This window comes from Camelus ferus, chromosome 9 (assembly GCF_009834535.1).
Source record: "Camelus ferus isolate YT-003-E chromosome 9, BCGSAC_Cfer_1.0, whole genome shotgun sequence".
Taxonomy (NCBI): Eukaryota; Metazoa; Chordata; class Mammalia; order Artiodactyla; family Camelidae; genus Camelus; species Camelus ferus.
This window is the reverse complement of record NC_045704.1, coordinates 43,904,559-43,923,885: the sequence shown is the minus strand read 5'-3', so window position 1 is coordinate 43,923,885 and position 19,327 is coordinate 43,904,559. Positions and strand designations below refer to the sequence as shown.

At 35.9% G+C, this 19,327-nt stretch overlaps 1 protein-coding gene and 1 non-coding gene across 4 annotated transcripts in view; one reads left to right on the top strand and one right to left on the bottom strand.

The window, feature by feature from the left end:
* LRRC36 (leucine rich repeat containing 36) overlaps positions 1 to 19,327 on the bottom strand; it is a 48,406-nt gene that overhangs the window by 14,739 nt on the left and 14,340 nt on the right. For all 3 annotated transcript variants that reach the window (XM_032486523.1, XM_032486524.1, XM_006180624.2), the window contains exons 3-7: positions 18,024 to 18,216; positions 17,176 to 17,272; positions 14,423 to 14,511; positions 3,685 to 3,812; positions 2,048 to 2,099 (exon numbers count right to left, since the gene is read on the bottom strand). In XM_032486523.1, coding sequence (XP_032342414.1) covers positions 2,048 to 2,099; positions 3,685 to 3,812; positions 14,423 to 14,511; positions 17,176 to 17,272; positions 18,024 to 18,048 — 391 coding nt within the window. In that variant the 5' untranslated portion in view covers positions 18,049 to 18,216. The remainder of the gene's footprint in view (positions 1 to 2,047; positions 2,100 to 3,684; positions 3,813 to 14,422; positions 14,512 to 17,175; positions 17,273 to 18,023; positions 18,217 to 19,327) is intronic.
* On the top strand, positions 5,998 to 6,070 carry TRNAS-AGA. The gene has a single exon. It is a non-coding gene; the product is annotated as a tRNA-Ser (tRNA).

Genomic DNA, 19,327 nt, shown 5'->3' with positions numbered 1-19,327 from the left:
AAAAAGAATCTAAGAACAAGTAATGAGATTAGATATTTCAGACTACCCCTCTTGTTGAAGATATTTAAAAAATGGGATGATATAAGTTCTTAAAAGCATCAAAGAGCTAACAAGCTAGTGAGGAATTTCTAGGCCAAAATCTAGGAAACAGCAAGAATTCATACAGGTGAGTCTAGCACTTAAAAGTCACTTTTACCCTAAGGAGTTTTAGGGTGAAAGGTATAGAAGTCCAAGTTCAGGATCCATTCCCCTCAGCCCTCCACCCCATACACACACACATTAAGATGATGGACCCCTAAGCAGGATACAATCTTCAGAGTAGGGTAAACTATAAACCAGCCCTTCCCTTATACACTGGTAATGTTGTTGTGTATCATCTGGGTGGTCCAGGAAGCCTCAAGCCTTGAACTTAGATTAAGGTGATCCCCAACTGATAGTGCCCTAGGCACCTGGTAGAAGCAAATGAAAATCTGATCTGAAAATATACCTTCATATAAGACTTTAAATCATTCCAACAAGTAGTTTTTAAAATACAAGACCCAGCAAATAGCCAAAACAAACAAAAAAGGAAATGAGACAATACAGGTGAGAATGAGTAGAAAAAACCAGACAATACAGACACACAAAACCTCAGATTATGCAGTTAATAGATGCAGCCTATATGACAGCTATTTTTATTATATTTAAAGAAATAAAAAAGAGCTGGAAATTTTCTGCTTATAAAAAGTGACCCAACAGATTTGAGAAAGAATCAAAGTAAACTTATAAAACTATTGAAATTAAGAATTCAACAGGCAAATGTAACAGCTGATTAGACACAGCTGAAAAGAATGTTAGTAAATTTAAAGATGGGTCAGAAGGAATTATCTAGAATGCAAATCAAACCAAAAAAAAAAAAAGATGAAAAATATAAAAGAATAAAAGACAAAGAGGACAAAGTTAAAGTCTCTGACATACATTGACTCAATCAAGAGTTCCAGAAGGACAAGAGAGAAAAAATGGTACACAATTTTTAAAGCACTTTCCAGAACTAATGAGATACAATTCACAGATTCAAGTGTAATAAATATCAAACAGGATAAATAAAAACAAGTCCACACATCATAGTGAAATTGCAGAAAATCAAAGATAATTCAAAAATCTTGAGAGCAGCCAGAGGGTAAGAAAGAGATTATCCTTGCAGAAGTGACAACCTTCTAGCTGATTTCTCAAAGGCAAGAACAGAAGATAGAAGACAGTGGAATACTTTCAATATTCTGAAAGAAATAACTGCCAACATAGAAATTTATACCTAGCCAAAATTTCCTTTAAGAATAATAGTGAAAAAAAAAAAGAATAATAGCGAAGCAGGGGCATTTTCAGACAAACAAAAACTGAAAGAGTTCATCACCAGCAGTCCCACACTAAAGGAAATTCTAAAAAATGTACAACAGGCTAGAGGAAAATTATTTCAGAAGGGAAGTCTGAGATAAAAAAAAAAGAAGTAAAGAGCAAAGTGATAAATACATGGACAAATTCAAATGAACATTGTATCTTGTGAGTTTTTTTTAAAAATATAGAGAGAATTAAAATCCATAATAATAAAGATACATAAATCAGGAGGGATTAAAAGGAGTAAAGTACTTCAAGTTCTTTGAATTATCCAAGAGAAGAGTTAAGGTATTGATTAATTTTAAAGTTGAATAAGTTAAGGACACATATTATAGTTTTGGGAATAATACCAAAAGTATAGAAACAGAAAGAAAAAATGGATGAATAAAAACATAATAAATCCAAAAGAAGGCAAGAAAGGTAAGAAAAAGAAACAAGGACTGGTCAGTCAATACAAAAAAGTTAAGAACAAAGGAAGTCAGAATATCCACTCTTCAACCAGAAAGGCCTCACAGGTCACTAAGCATCCAGGGCAGCCACTCTGCAAGCAGAAAAGAATTTATCATGTAGTGCTCCAGGACTATATGCCCCAGACATCTCCATCTTCTCCCAAATACCCTCACATCTAGATTTCTCTGATTAGTATAGAGAAAAATACTGTGAACAAAATATTTACCATCTTCTTGGTGATTGTCACTTGGCTTCTCTCTTCTTGCCACTTCCTGTATCTAAAAAAAGTTTGAAAGATAGGACAAGGGAGCCAATGTGTATTCAGACATGAGTTTACTAGATCAGAGGGGTTCAAAATACTTTCCCAACAGTAAGCAAGTCCATCCTTGCAAACTAGGGAAACAGACCTTAAAGTAAAGGTCCAGATTTAAACCTATTTTAAAATAGCCACAATACAAAGAGATTCCAGAGTTGCTCTGGAGCAGGTAAGGAGACATGATGAAAAGACAAAGTGTCCTTAGATGGTAAAGGACACACCAAGCAGTGAAATATTGTATTTTCTTTTAGATAGCTTAGCACATAAGTTAGATGGTACCACCTTTTTCAGCTTATTTCTATTTAAAGAACCCCCATACTTAATTTAACACTGGTAAAGCTAGTATCAACCATAGGAGCTACTGAGACTTTTTAATAGGCTGAAAATTAATCTAAGGCATAATTAAGCAAGGATTGATATAAGGTAGACAGCCATCTAGAGTTTGCTTTTTTAAGAATCATCTTCAAGTATTTAGTATCTTTTTGGTAGTTATACAGAGAAAAAAATCTTACTTCCTATTTCATAAACTAAGAGGATATATAGCAAGCTATTCAATTTCCTTTTTTCTCTCACTTCAAGTAGTAATTTCAAATTTTTAAATCCAAAATGTGCTATTTACCATTAACTATAGACTATGTCTCCATTTCCTTTAAAACAATACCAAGATTTTTTAATGGTAATTGAAATAGTTTCTAAATTACCCAAGTAGAATCTCCAAAAACAAACAAAAAAACCCAACTAAATGCTAAACTGTCTTTTTATAAAATAAAAGTTATAAATCAACCTGAAAAGAAATCTTACTATCTTTTCACTTGTAGTCTTGATTATCCAAATTATGCATTAATCAGTCTTCCCTCCTTTTCTTTCTCCTTCTGGCTATTTTCAGCAATTTTATTGCTCATAATTTATCAAAGAAAATGTAGACAAAAGGAGAAGTTGAATATAAAGTAATCAATTCTGCTTCCTGCATCATATGCATTCATATAAATAAGTAATGGACTCCCACCAATTTTTTCTCTAAAATCTTATTTTTAATTCTTCCCCTATCCTGCATGATCTCTACCTCTTCACTGACTGCAACTTCTATGCCATCTTTACCCCTTAACGTCTCTCTTTTTATGTTTCAATGAAGAGGATATACTGGAAAAGCCACCTTTGAGATGTTAGATTCAGTAATTAAAAGGCAGAGGTAGAAAATTAAAAGAAGCCAGTTAACAGGAGATGGAGACATTGGGTAGAGAGGAGAAATTTTAAAACCAGCCACACTAGTTGCACCCCTGTTTGAGGGCCAAAATGCCTGGAAAATTTGCTAAAGTTATATGCATAAATATACTACATTTGGTCAGGTAGCTGGGGAGAGGGAATGGGGAGACTGAAATTAATGGAGAAGGTCCTCTGCATCCTGTCTTGCCCTTTATTTTTAAAGGATCTAACATGCCTTCATCAAACAAGTCGTCTTAGACCTTTACAAATAATTTAGAGTCCACTAGATTATGAACATTAATCACTGACTAGCCAACAGATGAGCAGGAAAGTGAATACATTACCTGTGTCCCCAGTGGGAACGCATCTAGTTTCTGATCTGGTATAATGTTGCCCTGGGTTGCAGAAGTACTTGTTAGGGAATCCTTTATTTCCCGGTTAGGGAAGGGAATAAAAAGTCCTTTGTTTGAGTCTGTATTAAAAGAAAAGGCATATAATGATGTACTGACCAGTCTTTAAAGGCAACATGTCTTATGGAAAGATACTAGAAGGGAAGTCACAAGATTGAGGGCTAGTTCTGATGCCACCACTTGGAAACCATGTCAACTTGGGCAAATTGTTAAACCTCTCTCAATCTCTCTATTTGTAAAACAGTGATGATCAAATCTAAACAGTCTATCTCTTAGAATTGAGGTGAGGTTAGAACAAGATAATGGATATGAAATGGCTTCATAAATTATGAAGTGCTCAAGAGAAATTAAGGAGGTAAATCTTTTGCACATTTCCAAAATGAATATATAATGAACTTTGACACCAATTCAACAATTTCTAGCTACAGGAGGAGATGGCTGGAAATAGACTCCTAGCATTAGGCATCTCCAGGGCTTTAATCAGCAGTCTGCAGTGATTCATCCCTTCAAACCAGCTTCTTTCTGCCTTGATTTCCTCATTTGTAAAACGAAAAAGACCCATCAGGATCTATTTTATAGAGAAGAATGCTAAATACTTAGGTCTGCCAGTATTTTTTTTCCCTATGATTAGAGAAACAACTTTATAAATAGAAAGGAAAAAGAAAAACTTTTATATCCTAGTCCTGGCCACCCTGGAAACTGTCATCAAGAAGAGCCAGTTAGGATTTCTCTTAGACTGTAATATTTATACAAAAGTTTTTATACATTCTTGATCAATACTTATTAATTGTAGAATTCTGGGATTTGGGGTCTTCTGAGGGACCCATGGATAAAAATAAGAGGTTTTTTTTTAAGGGAGGTTTTTTTCTCTAGTAGGATTGTGTAAGAATTAAGATAGTTCTGAAAATTTGGGCCTTAGTCAAACAATGTGCTCTTCTGCCAGTTCCCATGTGCAGGCTCTGGCAACAGAAAGCTACTATAAAGCAGGGCAACTGAGATACAGAGTGAGAATAAAGCTAGCCTTTTGAAAATCCAGCCCCTCAGTCCATTTGGGCTTTAAAATGCTTCTTACTTCTGAGCTGCCTTCTGGGAGTGAAATGTCCTACTACTTCAGTACAAGATGTTCTTCTACCATTATAGTTGGCAGAACTGTTTTTCTCAAACTGACATAAGCTCTTAAAGTTTATGTTCTCTGATTCCTTTGCATTAGTAACACAGAAGAAAAACAAGGTGAAGCAGAAATTGCTGTTTTTAACCTGATTCTTAGTAGGAAATTAGAATGGTTAACAAGCTGTTACTTTGGTTCAGGGCTCTTCTTACTCTTTTCCTACAGAATAACACTTAAACTTCCCAGGTGTCCAAGACCCTGCTCCATCTTGGTTTTCCTCCTATTCTGCTAATGCTGGCTTCTAGATTCACAAGTTCTTTTTCCTTCAACCTACCTCTTGGTTCAAACAAATCCCCCAAGGTCCAAACTCGTTTTTAAAAGCTGTCATACCTTCTCTTTGGTTTCAGCTATCACCAAAATCTGGATGAACCTAAATCTAAATCTCTTAACTCTGATCTGTCTTTTCACGTCCAGACTTAAGTTTTTTGAACTTACCCCCAAAGAATGCCCCACAGACAAATAAAAAGTCAGTATTTTCTAAACCAAGCTTCCAGGCCTACCTCTGCTTGTGGCCCCTACCTTCTACCACGCCTACCACCCCTAACCTGCATCTTAGTACTAGCATTACTATTAACCCAATCCCTCAAGATAGAAGCTTGTTCTTTGACTCTTTCTCACTCATCTCAAATGTCAACCAATTTACTAAGTTCTATAGAATCACTTTTTTTGGAGGGGGAAATCTTCATTTTAATTGAGACATAATGCACATGCCATATAAGTCACCTTTTTACAGTATACAATTCAGTAAATTTTAATGTATTACAAAGTTGTACAGCCATTACCACCTTGTATTTTCATCATCCTCAAATGAACAAAATTAGCTGTCACTCTCAATTCTCTCCTCCCCATCAGCCTCTGGCAAACATCAATACACTTTTTGAACTGCATCACTTTGCTATACACCTGAAACTAACACAACATTGTAAATCAACTATACTTCTATCAAAAAATAAAAAAAAATACTTCCTGACCTTATGGATTTGCCTATTCTGGACATTTCATGTAGATGAAATAATACAATGATTGGCCTTTTGTGTCTGGTTTTTGTCAATTAGTATAATATTTTCAAGTAGCAAGGGGGAAGGTATAGCTCAGTGGTAGAGTGTTTGCCTAGAATGCACGAGGTCCTGGATTCAATTCCCAGTCCTTCCATTTGAAATAAATAAATAAACAAACAAACAAACAAACAAACAAACAAACAAACAAACCTGATTGCCTCTCCCCGCCAAAAAAAATTTTTTTTAAGATATATATTGTAGCATGTATCAGTATGTTAATCCTTTTCAGGCTGAATAATATGCCTTATACAGATATGCCATATTTTGTTTCTCCATTAATAAGCTGATAGATTTTTTGGTTACTATGGATAATGCTGCTTTCATTCCTGTACAGGTCTTTGTGTGGACATATGTTTTCATTTTTCTTGGGTATATAACTAGGAGTGGAATTGCTGGGTCAAATGGTAACTCTAACTTTTTGAGGAACTGCCAAATCATCTTCCAAAGAAGCTATACCATTTTATTTTCCCACCAGAAATGTATGAGAGTTTGAATTTCCCCACATCCTTGCCATCCTTTATTATCTGTCCTTTTGAATCCTAGCTATCCTGGTAGGTATAAAATGGTATCTTCCTCGTGGTTTTGATTTGCATCTCCCTGATGGCTAGTGATGCTGAACAGTCCTGATTTTTACACCCATATAACCAGTATGATAAGACCATAATTTATTATCTTTTTACCACTGAAAATTGTTTGATATTTGTAATGACAGAGAAGTGGCTTTATAATGTTGTATAGGTGGCACAGAACTGACAGTTGGCTACTTCAATTACCAATAATCTTAGCTGGATGAGGCCCTGCTTCATACATTTGGCCAAAAAACTTGCAATCCATCTGAGGTTGAAACAGAGATGCATTGCCCAGATCCCTTTCAAGAAAGGACTTGATTTGCTCTTCAGAGTCTGTCTTGGGTATAGAGAACTACCTCCTATGTCATGCCCTTCCAGAGGCAGTCCACATCAAGTGACTGAATGTGGCCCAGACATTTTAGCCTGGTATGGGACATTCTGAGGGGCAGTCCTTGCTCTAGAGCTCTCCCTCTGCTCAACCCTCCTTCCTCTCCTTCCTTTCGATGTTTATCTCTAAAAAACATTTTATACCCTAGATTCCACTGAGCTAAATTTTTAAGACCAGAAATAACTGGTCTAGCACCAGTCTTCAAAATAAATGAGGATTTACCATTTCCTTTAAGTTGCTAATCCCCAATGAAAACAACTTAGTCCCTGACTTTTGAAATATTAACATATGATAACCATTGTAGATATGATAACAATGAAAGGAAATTGAGTTTTTTCCCTACCATTTACAGACTGCCTATAACTTTAGTAACCTTGTATTTTTTTCCCCCTTAAATATTTGATGTGTATTTTATCCAAATTCAACTCTTTGAAGTTTTGGACTCCCTAGCAAGTAAAAACATTTAATGTTTCACATCCAAGTTTTCTTCTCATATCCTCAATGATTTAATCAATATGTACCTCCTCATTTGCATTCACACTGCTATTATTGCCCTATGCCAGGACAGGTCCTCATTATTTCCCACTTGGACTACTTCCTCTAGGTGCTGCCCATTTAACTAAATCAAGCTTGAGTTATCTCTCTAAATCACACATTTAATCACGTTCCCACCTAAAACATCTTTGTTACCCATTTTCAAGAGAATAAAATGAAAATGTTTAATAAAGAGGCCCTTAGCAACTTGGCTTTAGTCAGTCGCCTTAGCTTCAGCCACAAGCTGAGCCAGTTTCCTAATCTGTCACACCTGTTTTTGCTGCTTCTGTTATCTATACATCGAATGCCCAACAATGCCCACTGAATTCTGTCTGAATACCCAACTTAACTTGTCTCCTCTTTTGTGAAGCCTTTTCCCAGTCCCCAGTCAGCACTAACTGCTATTGCTTCTCTCCGATAGTGCTGTTTTGTTTTTGTTTTTGTTTTTTGCAGGGGAGGTAATTAGGTTTATTTATTTCAGTTTTTCAGTAGAGGTACTGGGGAATGAACCCAGGTCCTCATGCATGTTAAGCATACACTCTACCACTGAGCTATACCCTCCCCCCTCTACCATAGTTCTTTATCTCTACCACAGTCAAACGTATGTCTCAGCCTGACTTATAACCTAATCAACTATGATAAATCTCTCTGGATTGGGAGTATCTGAATATTTGACACTACTGTGTCATTTCCCTATATGCCTAGCCTCTAACACAGGATCTGTCCAGTAGATATACACTTGTTTGCTGAATTACTCTCAAATCCACTGTGGCAGAGATTGCCAGTTTCCCCCCACCATATCCATTATTCACTTCTTAGAACCCCCAATAATAGTCCTAGGTTGCTAACATCTGGATTTCTGTAACAGAGAGAAGTGAACTTCTATCTTGTTTAAGCAACCATTTGGGGAGTTCTCTGCTATTCCAAGCCTGACTTTTATCCAATTAAAACACCATCATGGCTAAACCAAGAGAAGAAAAGGATCAAGAGGTGGAAATGGGATGGAATTCAATGAGGTATACAGAAGACATTGACATATCTGCTAGACAAAGGAATGAGCCATTGAGTGTGACTGTGGTGAATCTGTCTTTGCTATTTTAAAGTAAAATATACAGTAGACCAGTATATTTTAGGTGTGATTCTATTTAAAGGAAAAAGGAATTGGCTAAAAGAGTGAGCAGAACCCCTTTCAACTCAGGGGAGTATAAGTGTACTACATGCATACACCAACCTGATAAATATAAATTATCTGTAGTAAGGCATTCATTGCTTTCCAATAATCTGACCTTCTACCCAACACAAACTTTCTACCCAAAACACATCATCACTCAACTGCCTCCATTACCTGCTATGCTCATTACCACTCTCACACAGCTGTTCACACAAATCCTGTCAATCATAATGCCCTCCTCCACCTTTCAGGCCATCTCAGTTTATCCCAGGCTTTAAAGGCCAAAGGCCTTGTTTCCATATCTGCCACAAAACCTTTCTCCATTTGCTACAAGCACACTCGGAGCTTCTATAGCATATGCCATCCACATCAGTGTTTCTCAAGCTCAATATTCTCATAAACTCTGATAATATGAATCCAGTTTGAGAAACTTCAATTTAAGAAACTCAGTGTATAAAAAGATATTCTTAAAAGCAGATTATATTAGGTGACAGTTTGGCAGTTTCTTACAAAACTAAATACTTGGTATTTACCCAAAGGAGTTGAAAGCTTATGTTCACACAAACATCTGCACACGGATGTTTACAGCAGCTTTTTTCATAATTGCCAAAAGTTGGAAGCATCCATGATGTTCTTCAGTAGGTGAATGGATAAATAAATTGTGCTACATCCAGAAAATGGAATATTATTCAGCACTAAAAAAGTAGCTATCAAGCCATGAAAAGATATGTAGGAAACATAAATGTACATTACCAAGCAAAAGAAGCCAATCTGAAAAGGCTACATACTGTATGATTCCAACTATATGACATTCGGGAAAAGGCAAAACTATGGAGACAAGGGAAGATGGCAGAGAAGGAAGCACACTGCATCTCTCTCCCACCTAGGAAACCATGGCACTGGGAGAATTCTGCCTGATAACTATTTTGGAATTCTGGAGTCTATTAAAGGCTTGCAACTTCTAGGGGAAGGCTTGGAAGGTAAATTAGGGTTAACTTTGATTAATTTCTGTTTTTAGCAAAGTAGCAGTTACCCATCCCTCACCCCTAATGCAAAAGAATGAAGTTGGACCCTTACCTAACACATACACAAAAACTAACTCAGAATGGATCAAAGACATAAATGTAAGACCTTACACTATAAAATTATTAGAAGAAAACAGAGAAAATGCTTCATGACACTGTATTTGGCAATATGACACCAAAGGCAAAGTAATGAAAGAAAAAATAGACAAACTGAACTTCACGAAAACTTAAGAATTTTGTGCATCTAAAAACAACATCCATAGAGTAGCAAAGCAACCCACAGAATGGGAGAAAATATTTGCAAATCATATATCTGACAAGGGGTTAATATCTAGAATATATAGAGAACTTCTAAAACTCCATGACAAAAACCAAACAACCTGATTTAAAAGTGGGCAAAGGGCATGAACAGACATTTCTCCAAAAGATGATATACAAATGGTCAATAAGCATACAAAAAATACTCAACATCAGCGATCATTAGGGAAATACAAATTAAAAATATGAGACACCACTCCACACTCATTAGGATGGCTACTATCAAAAGAAAAATAGAAAATAACAAGTGTTGGTAAGGATGTGGAGAAATCAGAACTCTTGTGCACTCTGGGTGGGGATATAAAGTGGTACAGCTGCTATGGACAACAGTATGGCAGTTGCTGAAAAAATCAAAAATAAAATGACCATATGATCCAGTAATTCCACTTCCAGGTATATACCCCGAAGAAGTGAAAATAGAGTCTTGAAGAGATATTTGTACACCCATGTTCATAGCAGCATTATTCACAGTAGCTAAAACACGGGAGCAACCCATGTGTCCATCAACAAATGAATGGATAAGTAAGATGTGGTACATACATACAATGGAATATTATTTACCCTTAAAAAGGAAGGAAATTCTGACATATGCTACAACATGGATGAACTTTGAGGACATTATGCTAAGTGAAATAAGTTAGTCACAAAAAGACAAATACTGTCTGATTCCACTTATATGAGGTATTTAGAGCAGTCAAAATCATAGAGACAGAAAACAGAATGGTGGTTGTCAGGGGCTGCAGGGAGAGAAAAATGGGAAATTATCATTTAAGGGGTATAGTTCAGAGATGGATGGTGTTGATGGTTGCACAATGTTATGAATGCATTTAATATCACTGAGCCGTACGCTTAAAAATAGTTAAGATGGTAATTCTATGTGTATTTTCCCACAATAAGAAGTTTTTGGAAAAAACAAAACAAAACAAAAATATGGAGATGGTAAAAAGATCAGTGGTTGCCAGGGGTAAAAGGGAGGAAGGGATGACTAGGCGAGCAGAGAGTTTAGGGCAGTGAAACTATTCTGTATCATACTAAAATGGCAGATATGTGTCATTATACATTTGTCGAACTCATAGAATGTACAACACCAAGAATGAGCCCTTATGCAAACTAAGGACTTTGGGCAATAATGTTGTGTCAATGTAGTTTCATCGATTGTAACCAAAGTACCACTCTGATGCCTGATGTTGGTCATGGGAGAGGCTGGGCATGTGTTGAGGCAGAACTCTACTTCCTGTGCTGCGAATCTAAAACTGCTCTAAAAAATAGTCTGTTTTTAAAATAGCAGACCAATATTCCAGAAGAATATTTTTTCTTTTACATTTCAAAAATATTATTCATAACTGCATCAAACAAAAACACAAAATTAAAGGGTCTCACACTGCTTGTGGACCTCTAAGATATATTCCTGGACTAGGAGTCCATAACCCTGAGTTTGAGGAATACTATTGCTCTGCATTCATTTGACGTTTTCATATGCACTGCCTGGAATTGTGTTCCTTGGCTCTTTCATGTTTTTTTCATTTTCCTGATCATGCTGCAAATGATTCAGGGAATGGCAGCATTTTCTATTTCCAGAGTATATGTACCAGAATATAAGTTATGTGAGTTTACAAAAATAGGAAAAAAAAATTTTGGTTGTGGAATCAAAGAAGTTTCACTGAAATGATGGACTTTGAGTTGGGTCATAAAGAAAGCGTAGGATTTTGATTCAAGCATTCCAAGCAGATGGGACAGCATTAGTTCAGGGGCAGAGGAGGGAGAAAGGAAGAACTATTTGAGGGGGAGGGAGTGGTTTGGTTTGACTGAAAAATTGGACATTTTAGTTGAGGAATAGGAGATAAGGTTTCAGGGTAGGTTGAAGAGAGAAACTGTCAGCAGAGTTTAGAGGAGCCTTGTGTGTCAGATTAAGGAGTCTTACTTTAGTAGATGAGTAGGAGCCATGGAATGGAAGTTTTTGAGCAGACAGGTATAATTATCACAGCTGAGTTTTAAGAGAATTAATCTGACAGGAAAGTGCAACATGAACTGAAGGAAGACTGAGAGGCAGCATGGTGTAGTTTTTAAGAGGACTCTGATGACCGATGGACCAGAGTTTGCAACCCAGCTCTGTCACTTACTATATAACTAGAGTAAGTTATTTCACCTCTTTAGGTTTCAGTTTCCTCATATGTAAAACAAGGATAATTATAAACACCTTGAAGGAGTTGTGAGGATTAAATGGGATAATGCACAGGGCCTGGCCCAGTGTTTATACACAGTAGATGATAGCTATTAAGTATGCTTAATGATAGCTATTAAGAGACTATTAGGAAAGGGAAAAGAACGCTTGTTAATTGTGAATCATACTATAGGGTATGAACATTCAGCTGGACTCTAGGGGAGGGCAGCATCAAACCCCACTTTGGTTCTGAGCATGAGTAATGGGAAAGTGATGATAACACTAATGAAACCCTAAGAGCTGTTTAGGGCTGGAGGAAAGGAGTTTGTTTGGTTTTTTAACATGTTTAGCTCGAGGGGCTGGAAAATTACCCAGTGGTAATTCCAAGTGTATGTTAATAGTTGGTTTATTTCATTTTCCTGATCATGCTGCAAATGATTCAGGTGATTCCAAGTATGTATTAACAGAAATGGAGGATTGGTGCAGAGAGACTGGTACAGATTATCAAAGCTACATCAATGTACTTAAGAGTCATCTACACAGAGGAAATACAGTAAGCTGTGGGAATAGATGACATGAATAGGGCAAAGAGTAGAGAAAGAAAAGAGTCTGAAGACATAGCCTAGGTATGCTTGTTTTAGGGGTATGGGAAAAGAGAGTGGGACCTTTGAAGGAGTCAAAGATTATGTGGTTAGGAGACTAGGATGAGGATCCAACACAGTGGCATTTCCCTGCTATCCTAAATGATTGGTGGGAAAGCACTGTTTTGAACAACTGAGCTGGTGGGAACTATTTTCCAGAAAGTTTTCTCCTAGCTTGTGACATGACCATTAACATGGTGTAACGACTTTAGTCATATTGGATTACCAACAGTGCTTACAGGCAACACTCCCCAGGGATCTAGCACAAACAGTTTTCAGTGGAAAGCAAAGCACTTCAACATTTCAAAGTAGCAAAATAAATTTTATATTAAAAATTTGCTGGCAACAGCTGGAGCTTCCAAGAACCTTTTGAAATGGGCCCTGTGTCTAGTAAAGCAATCTGTTCTCAGTAGAGATTGTGCCCTTTAAACATTTTAATTCATGGAGTGAATTTTTGTGTGTGATAATGACATAATATGACATAAATAAAGTTTTAATTCAGCTCATACAAAAAGAGGCAGTCAAATTATACTTTAATGTATCTTTTGTTTTTCTGGAAATGGATATATAAATGCTTGTACCTAGAAAAAAGACAGGAAAGCTGTATACCAAATTAACTGGAATTCTCTTTAGGGGACAGGCTAATGAGTGATTAAAATGCTGTTCTTCACAGTTTTCAGTATTTTCCAAAATTATTACAATAGAGTTTCATCAATTTTGAAATATTAAAAAATGCTATTTAAAATGAAATAAAGCAATCCATGGTCCATGACTTTTGTGTGCTGAGACTGCCAAGGAAGGAAAATAAAAACCATACCTCACTATGACTTATTTTACTATGAAATGCTATGAAAATAACTTGTCAATTAATGTCCACATGGACAGATAAGAAGTCAGGAAAATAAAATACTGTATGTTACAAACTGAAAACACTTAATATCTAAACTACATAGTCAATCTATTAGTTATTGCTGGGATTTTAAGGATTAATTTTTAGAGTTTATATATAATTCAATAGACACTTCAAAGGGACACAGGCCTTAACATAGAAGGAAGTTTCTAGAGTAAAAGCTCATCTAATGAATGCCAACTTAATCCATAAGGGCAATGCATGCAATTTCTCTAGTGGAAAGCTTTCTCTTAGCCTATGGCATGGCCATTAAGTGGCATAACCACTGATCACAATGGATTACCAACAGTGCTTGCAGGCAACAATCCCCAAGAATATAGCACAAACACAAGAGATTCTGCAGCTGCAAAGGTTCAAGGTGGAGAAGTCCAGAAGGCCAAGGGTGTGAGCTGCATTGAGGCAGATGAGTCCTGAGTCTGGCTAACGAATTCTGTGGGGGCTGGCAATGCAATTTTCAGGATGTATTAATGATGTAAAGTGGTATAAATGAAACTGTAGTCTCTGAGTACAGCTCGTGCACTTTGACGGGATTCTGGCTTAGGCTTGCTCAATAAATAGGGCCCTTCTGGCAGTGAGAGAAAGGAGGGAAAACACAAGCCAGTAAATCTTGTGCTTCTTCAAATCTGTGTTATTTCTCAACTATTTTGTCTTCATCCCACCCAAGATTGGCCATGAAAATAGAAACAACTAATGTTTTAATCATTTTGTGATCAGAGAAGGAAAACTTACCGGTTTCAATCCTGTTATCAACATCAGTGTTGACTTTTGAGGCAGAGCTCTCATTTGTTACACAATTTTTCATTGTCTTCTCCCTAGAGCTGCCACATCGAATAATTTACTTAAAACTCAAAAGAAGCTTCTGAGATAACCAGTAAACACTATTTAGAAAACATTATTTCTGGGTGGGAAGACTTTTTTTCAAATGTTTTAGAACATATTATTTTCTCAAATATTTCCGCTACAGCTTTTTTTAAAGCCATAATATTTTCATTGGGAATAATGAGAGATAAAGACACTATAGTTCAGCCTTTAAAGTATGAAAGCCAGAAAATTCAGAACTTACACACTCTGTTTTCTTTACACAAACTTAGGTCTGGATTATTGAGGGAATAATGTTTCATATTATAAAATAGTATTTTCTTTTGAATTAAAAAAACTCATAGGACACGAAAAGGAAGGTTCTGCTTCCAGGAATTATAATGGAGACAACTATAGACATTTGTTAGAAAAACAGACAAGAAAGGCAAGTGTTTGCACTTGATTGATGTAGTACAGTAAGATAAAGGAAGTACAGATTGGGAAATACAGTAAGTACAGACAGCCCAGACTATAAGCCAGGCACTTTATATCCACCATTTCATTTAATCACAAAAGCTCCCCTATTAATCTATTCCTTCCATTTTATAGACTGGAGGACCTGGGACTCAGACAGGCTTACCCAAGGTTGGAGAGCTTATATGGGATTAATGCTAATATTGGGCACTTGAGAAACATTTTACTTCTGTTTTTGCAATCACTATAAGGCAACAAATAGAAATATAGTGGTGCTAATTATCTGCCTTACTAGTAAATGTATTCAGTTATACATTAACTCATCTCTGTATTTCTATAGTAAAACAAGGTACCCCAATGCGTTTAAAATAGGAATTAATTTACAAACTACATATACAAATACTTTTTAAAGAAACATTCCATTTCTTTCTACAGCAGGATGAATTTTACTTTATGTAAATTAACCTCAATAAACTTGACTTTATAAAATAGGGACTTAAAAAAAATAGGGAACTACCGATATTCTCCAAGGGCTACATTATAAAATGTATAATGGATCAGAGTAGAAATAGGCAAAGTCACCAGAAAAGAGAAGGATCCCAGACCAAAAGGCACTGACTTCATTCATTTATCATTTAACAAGTTATTTCTTTTTTGTTTGGTTGGTTTTGGAATTTTTTTAAATTGAAGTATAGTCAGTTTACAATGTTGTGTCAATTTCTGACGTACGCATAAGCTTTCAGTCATACATATACATACATATATTTGTTTTCATATTCTTTTCCATTATAGGTTACTACAAGATATTAAATATAGTTCCCTGTGCTATACAGTACAAACTTGTTTATCTATTTTATATATAGTAGTTAGTATCTGCAAGTCTTGATCTGCCAATTTATCCCTTCTCATCCCCTTCCTCCTGTGGTAACCATAAGTTTGTTTTCTGTGTCTGTGAGTCTGTTTCTGTTTTGTAAATAAGTTCAACAAACTATGTCTTAGCATCTTATATGTGCCAGACATTGTTCTAGGCTCTAGGAATACTCCAGCAAACAAGACAAGCAAGGTCCCTGTTCTCATGGAGCTTATGTTCTACTGGATGGGAAAGACAATAAAGAAGTAAACAAAAAACATTCTGGGAAATAACATTTACTGTTATGTGGATATTTTGATATCTTAACAAATTAAAACTAGTATGTATAGGAAGCAAATTACTATAAATACCATATGTTTATTATTTTATTATAAATATATATTTATTTATAACATAATGTTATATATTGTTATATAAACACACACACACAAAACACACACACATACATATACCTAAGACTAAGAGGATATTTACCATAAGATAATTAATGTTTATTTCTGGGTAGTGGGATTATGAGTTGCTAATTCCTTATGTTTTTGTTCTGTACTTTTCATATTCTCAACAATAAGCACACATTACTTTTACTATCAGAAAAAAATACTAATAGACTCATCTATGTGTGTATAGGTACACAGATGTCTGGAGGGATGTATCAAACATTACTAGTAGTTAACTTGGTAGCAGAATATGAGGTGATTTTGACTTTTTCCCCATACTTTTCTGTATTATTTAAATTATTTTTAATGAACTTCTATTTTTCAAAAATAATAAAGCAACTTTTTATTTAAAGCATCAGATTTGTGGTAGAAGATAGAGTACCTTATTTTGACTGGATTTTGGTAAAAGAGATAGAAAAATCTACCATTCAGATACTTTAGAGCTTCAAGGTCTGTTTACTTTTGGTTTTGTAGAAAAATGCTTTCCTTACCATCCTTTAACAAATTTACCTCTAAGGACCCTGCCCATGATAATGTAATCCTCCTAATTCAATAGGAAAAGACTATGTACTGATCTATAACTCTACCAAGAAAGAGTTGGTAACCATTTATGGCGATGCTAAGTAGTCTCATAGTACCCTGGTCTAAAATTTTGAACAACAACTTTAGAGAAAGTTTACAAAAATTATATCCAAAGAAACCCAATAATTCAAGAAAGCAAATATGTTCCCACTGAGGATCAGATTCTCATCCCAGATAAATCTCAATATGTTGAAAAGATACTTTCATTTCTGATATGAGGATTCCTACAATTTGTAAAGATTTCTGCTGGAAAATGGAGAAAGCTAAGCACTCTCTGTCCAGAACCAAACAAAAAAAAATTTTGTAAAGAATCTTCTTACCATTTTTCCACCTCTAAAAGAAAATTTTCACTGTTGCCCAACTGACTAAAATGCAGCTTGGCAGCTTTTCTCTCACTTTCTCGTACAGCTCGGTCATCTGGAGGCAAAAATCATGGATTGAACATGTTTCTTTTTTGGAGTAAACAATAGTGGGTCAGAAAATCATATTCACAGAGCAAAAAAAAAAAAAAAAGAGATCACTCTCATCTTTTGTTAGAGATGGCTTACAAAATAATGCTATTATGTTGTCACAAGTAGTAACAAATGGAGACTACCAGGATACCATAGCAACAACTGCCACCTCTGCATGAAAAGCAGAGCTTGGATAGCAAACAATCCAAATGGCCTAATCTTAAGTCTGAAAGTTACACCATTTCTGAAAGACTTTATTTAGTTTCCTTACAATAACTTTCCTCAGGTATATAATTTTGAAGTTCAACAATAAAATTATAAAGAAAAACAGACTAGCTCATTTGAAGGAATATTTATCTTTCCTTGCTAACTAAGCCCCAGAGAGTTGTATTCATTTTCTATTACTAATACAGTTGCATAGTTGGGGCACCTAGAAAAATAAATCTCAACCTGGAAACTTTTTGTTGGGGAGGAATTGGTGGTGAAACCATCAACCGAAGAAAACTAAAGCTGGAAGTAACTGATAGAATCATAGATTGTCATTCAATAAACAATAAAAGGACTCATACATCCTGCCAACACAAAAGAGTTACATAAATATTGACTACTAAACAAATATATCCTGCCAGTGCACACTCTGGGCCAACATCCAAAAGGTGGAGGCAGCTGGTTTAAAGTAAGCTTTTGAGGCAAAGAACAGGGGAGGGAGGTCTCACCCAGTTTCTCCAGAGTTTGTAGCATGTACACAGCAAAGAGTCTATAATCTGTATCTTTCCTGACAACAGGATTGAGTCTCAAATCTAGTTCTTTGAGGAAGGGTAAAGGCTGTAGGCGGGACACCTCCACTAATGAAGGGATGTTGTTATAATATAAATTCAGGTCTTGGAGTGAACATAAATACTGGATGCCCTGCAAGGAAAAGACCACATTGTGAAAGTACACATTGGGAAAGACTAGGAATCTCACAGATAAAAGAAGAAATACAACTATTACTTTCCATCCTTAGACAGTTACCTGAGTCACCCAGGAGAAAGGCAGGGTTGAAATTCCTATTTAGTTGCCTGAGAATAAGAACGCTGCAGCCCATTACACTGTATGTACTATACATTAGATAATTCATAGATATCACACATTTCCTCTTTATAAACTTTGACATCAAATATCTGCAATAAATTCTCTACTTCTGTTGCCTCCCATCACTCTCCCAATCCAATCCTTTCCAGTGGTAGCCAGGACAAGTCACTTCTGCACTTCTCTCACCCTTGCCACAACCACTCTCTGGATCCCATAAACACAATGTAAAAGAGGGAGGGAGGGAAGGAGGGAGGCAAAAGAGATGGATCTGGGGAGAAGGGCACAGAAAAATAATTAAGTGTGTATGTATATGTTCTTATATCTCAAGACCGCACTTTTAGGGTCAATGGACTACATGGCAAAACAAAACAATGCAATCTCCAAGTCTTCCCTCCTGGACCAGTCTGGAGCCCCTTTTGTCCTTGTTTACCCTTTTGGAGTTACTGCCACCATACAAGCTTCCCATCGTCTAGTCAGTCAGTTCTTCTTGGTAGAAATGTTCTTCCTTTTTCTGTTCTCTTTCTGTGGACTTAGCAGACCACCCCTCCACTTCCCTAGCAACAGTACAACTGAAACTGGGAAACTTGAGAGCAAGAGCCACAGTTTTCCTCCTTTGCTAAAACCTACTATTGAAAGCAATTGTTTAATTTTTATGTATTTGGTTACTTAGGTGCTTTTGGCCAACACTAAATTTCAGGATAATATCTCCAAACATATAAACATATGTATAATCACATGCTTTTAGTAGTAAAAATGCTTACTCTAAAAGGAACTGTCATTGAGAGTTATTTCAGAAAGATAAAATTATTTTCTATCATGTATTTATAAAACAATGTTTTTATTCTCTTCTCATTTAAAATTACCCTTTTTATTGCAGGAAGTTTAGAAAACTCAAAGATATATTCAAAACATTTCTGCATAGAAACCTGTTTACACTTGCATGCAT